Consider the following 1698-nt stretch of genomic DNA (forward strand, 5'->3'; position numbering starts at 1 on the left):
ACACACACACACACGCACACGCACACGCACACACACACACATATATATATATACATACATACATACATACATATATATATATGTGACCCTAGACCACAAAACCAGTCATAAGGTTCAATTTATTTAAATTGAGATGTATACATCATCTGAATAAAACTGAAAAAAGCTTTCCATTGATGTATGGTTTGTTAGGATCGGACAATATTTGGCTGAGATGCAACTATTTGAAAATCTGGAATCTGAGGGTGCAAAAAAATCTAAATATTGAGAAAATCATCTTTAAAGTTGTTCAAATGAAGTTCTTAGCTATGCACATTACTAATCAAACATTAAGTTTTGATATATATTATTCTATTGTATTCTTATAAATATACATTTTATACAATATTATTTATTTATTATAATTTTATTCATCTATTTATTTTAATTTTAATCAATACATTTTATTTATTTATTTATAATTTTTTTTAATAGTTTCTGAGAAGCTGCGCTCTGATCCAGAAAATGAGATTTCTACTACCGGCTTGCAAGTATCGCTAATTTGTCCAGTAAGTAGGAATTCAATCATTTTTGTCATTTTAATAAAACAAAATATTACTTCCACTACATCTTAAATTATGTATAGTAATGTGTGTTTGATTGCAAAATGTTTCCAAGACAGTTTTAATATTTATTTAACAATCTTCATACAACAAGAAGTTTAAATCTGTCTGTTTGATTAAAAATGAGCCCGTGTAACTGAAGAACAGTGTTATTTAATATCATTGATATTGTCAATATTGTGAATTAAATCTATTTTTATATTTTCTGTTTTAACTTTTAATTTCAGTTAAAGTTTTAGTAATTTTATTTATTTATTTATATATGTGTATGTAGTTTTTATAAATTTTTATTTATACATTTTATTTTATTTAGTTTTAGCAAAAAAAATTAGAAATTTTGCCTTGGAAACTAGCTGAAATAAACTAATTTTTAAAATATTTGATTTCAGTTAACATTTATTTTATTTCAGGTAATGAAAGTGTTTTTATGGTTTTGGTTTTAGTTAACAATAATAACCCTTCTGTAGAAACACCCATGACTCTTTATTGCTCTGTGAAACACAAGCAAAGGCCTGGGAACAGACAGAACCGAGCACTTTCACACTAGCAGTGAGTCTGAATCTCTCAGTGTGTCGCTGTCTGTCTGCATGTGTTTCTAAGCTGGCAAAGATGCGTATGACCGTTCCCTGTCGAGCCCGAGGCTGTGCTCACCTGCAGTGCTTCGATGCTTCCTTCTACCTGCAAATGAACGAGAGGAAGCCCAGGTGGACGTGTCCCGTGTGCCACAGATACGCTCCGTTTGATGAGCTGCTTATCGACAGGTAATCTCACCTGCAGCCAGCCATTATTACTGCCTTGCTTGCTTATTTTATTGGTAATATTTTAGTATTTTGCAGATGAAGTCTGTGTGAAATCACTAGTGTTGTAGTCAAGACCACCCAAACCGAGACCAGACACTACATACAACGCTATATATGCTGTAATAATAATAATAATAAGACGCTATATAGAGCTGTTATCAATGCAATGAAACAAAATTCAACTTTGCACTGCAAAAGTGCATCTGAATTGATACAATTACAGCTATATAAATAATGTTATGAGATTAATGTTTTAAATGTGAGCCTGGAGCACAAAAGCAGTGTTAAGTCGCTGG

At 31.2% G+C, this 1698-nt stretch overlaps 1 protein-coding gene across 1 annotated transcript in view; it reads left to right on the plus strand.

Annotated features, from left to right (window-relative positions):
• The window catches only part of pias4b (protein inhibitor of activated STAT, 4b), an 8428-nt gene that overhangs the window by 5063 nt on the left and 1667 nt on the right, over positions 1-1698 (plus strand). The window contains exons 8-9 of the mRNA XM_016230983.1: positions 475-548; positions 1203-1363. Of these exons, the coding sequence (XP_016086469.1) occupies positions 475-548; positions 1203-1363 (235 nt within the window). The remainder of the gene's footprint in view (positions 1-474; positions 549-1202; positions 1364-1698) is intronic.

This window comes from Sinocyclocheilus grahami, unplaced genomic scaffold, assembly GCF_001515645.1.
Source record: "Sinocyclocheilus grahami isolate Dianchi unplaced genomic scaffold, SAMN03320097.WGS_v1.1 scaffold381.1, whole genome shotgun sequence".
NCBI lineage: Eukaryota > Metazoa > Chordata > Actinopteri > Cypriniformes > Cyprinidae > Sinocyclocheilus > Sinocyclocheilus grahami.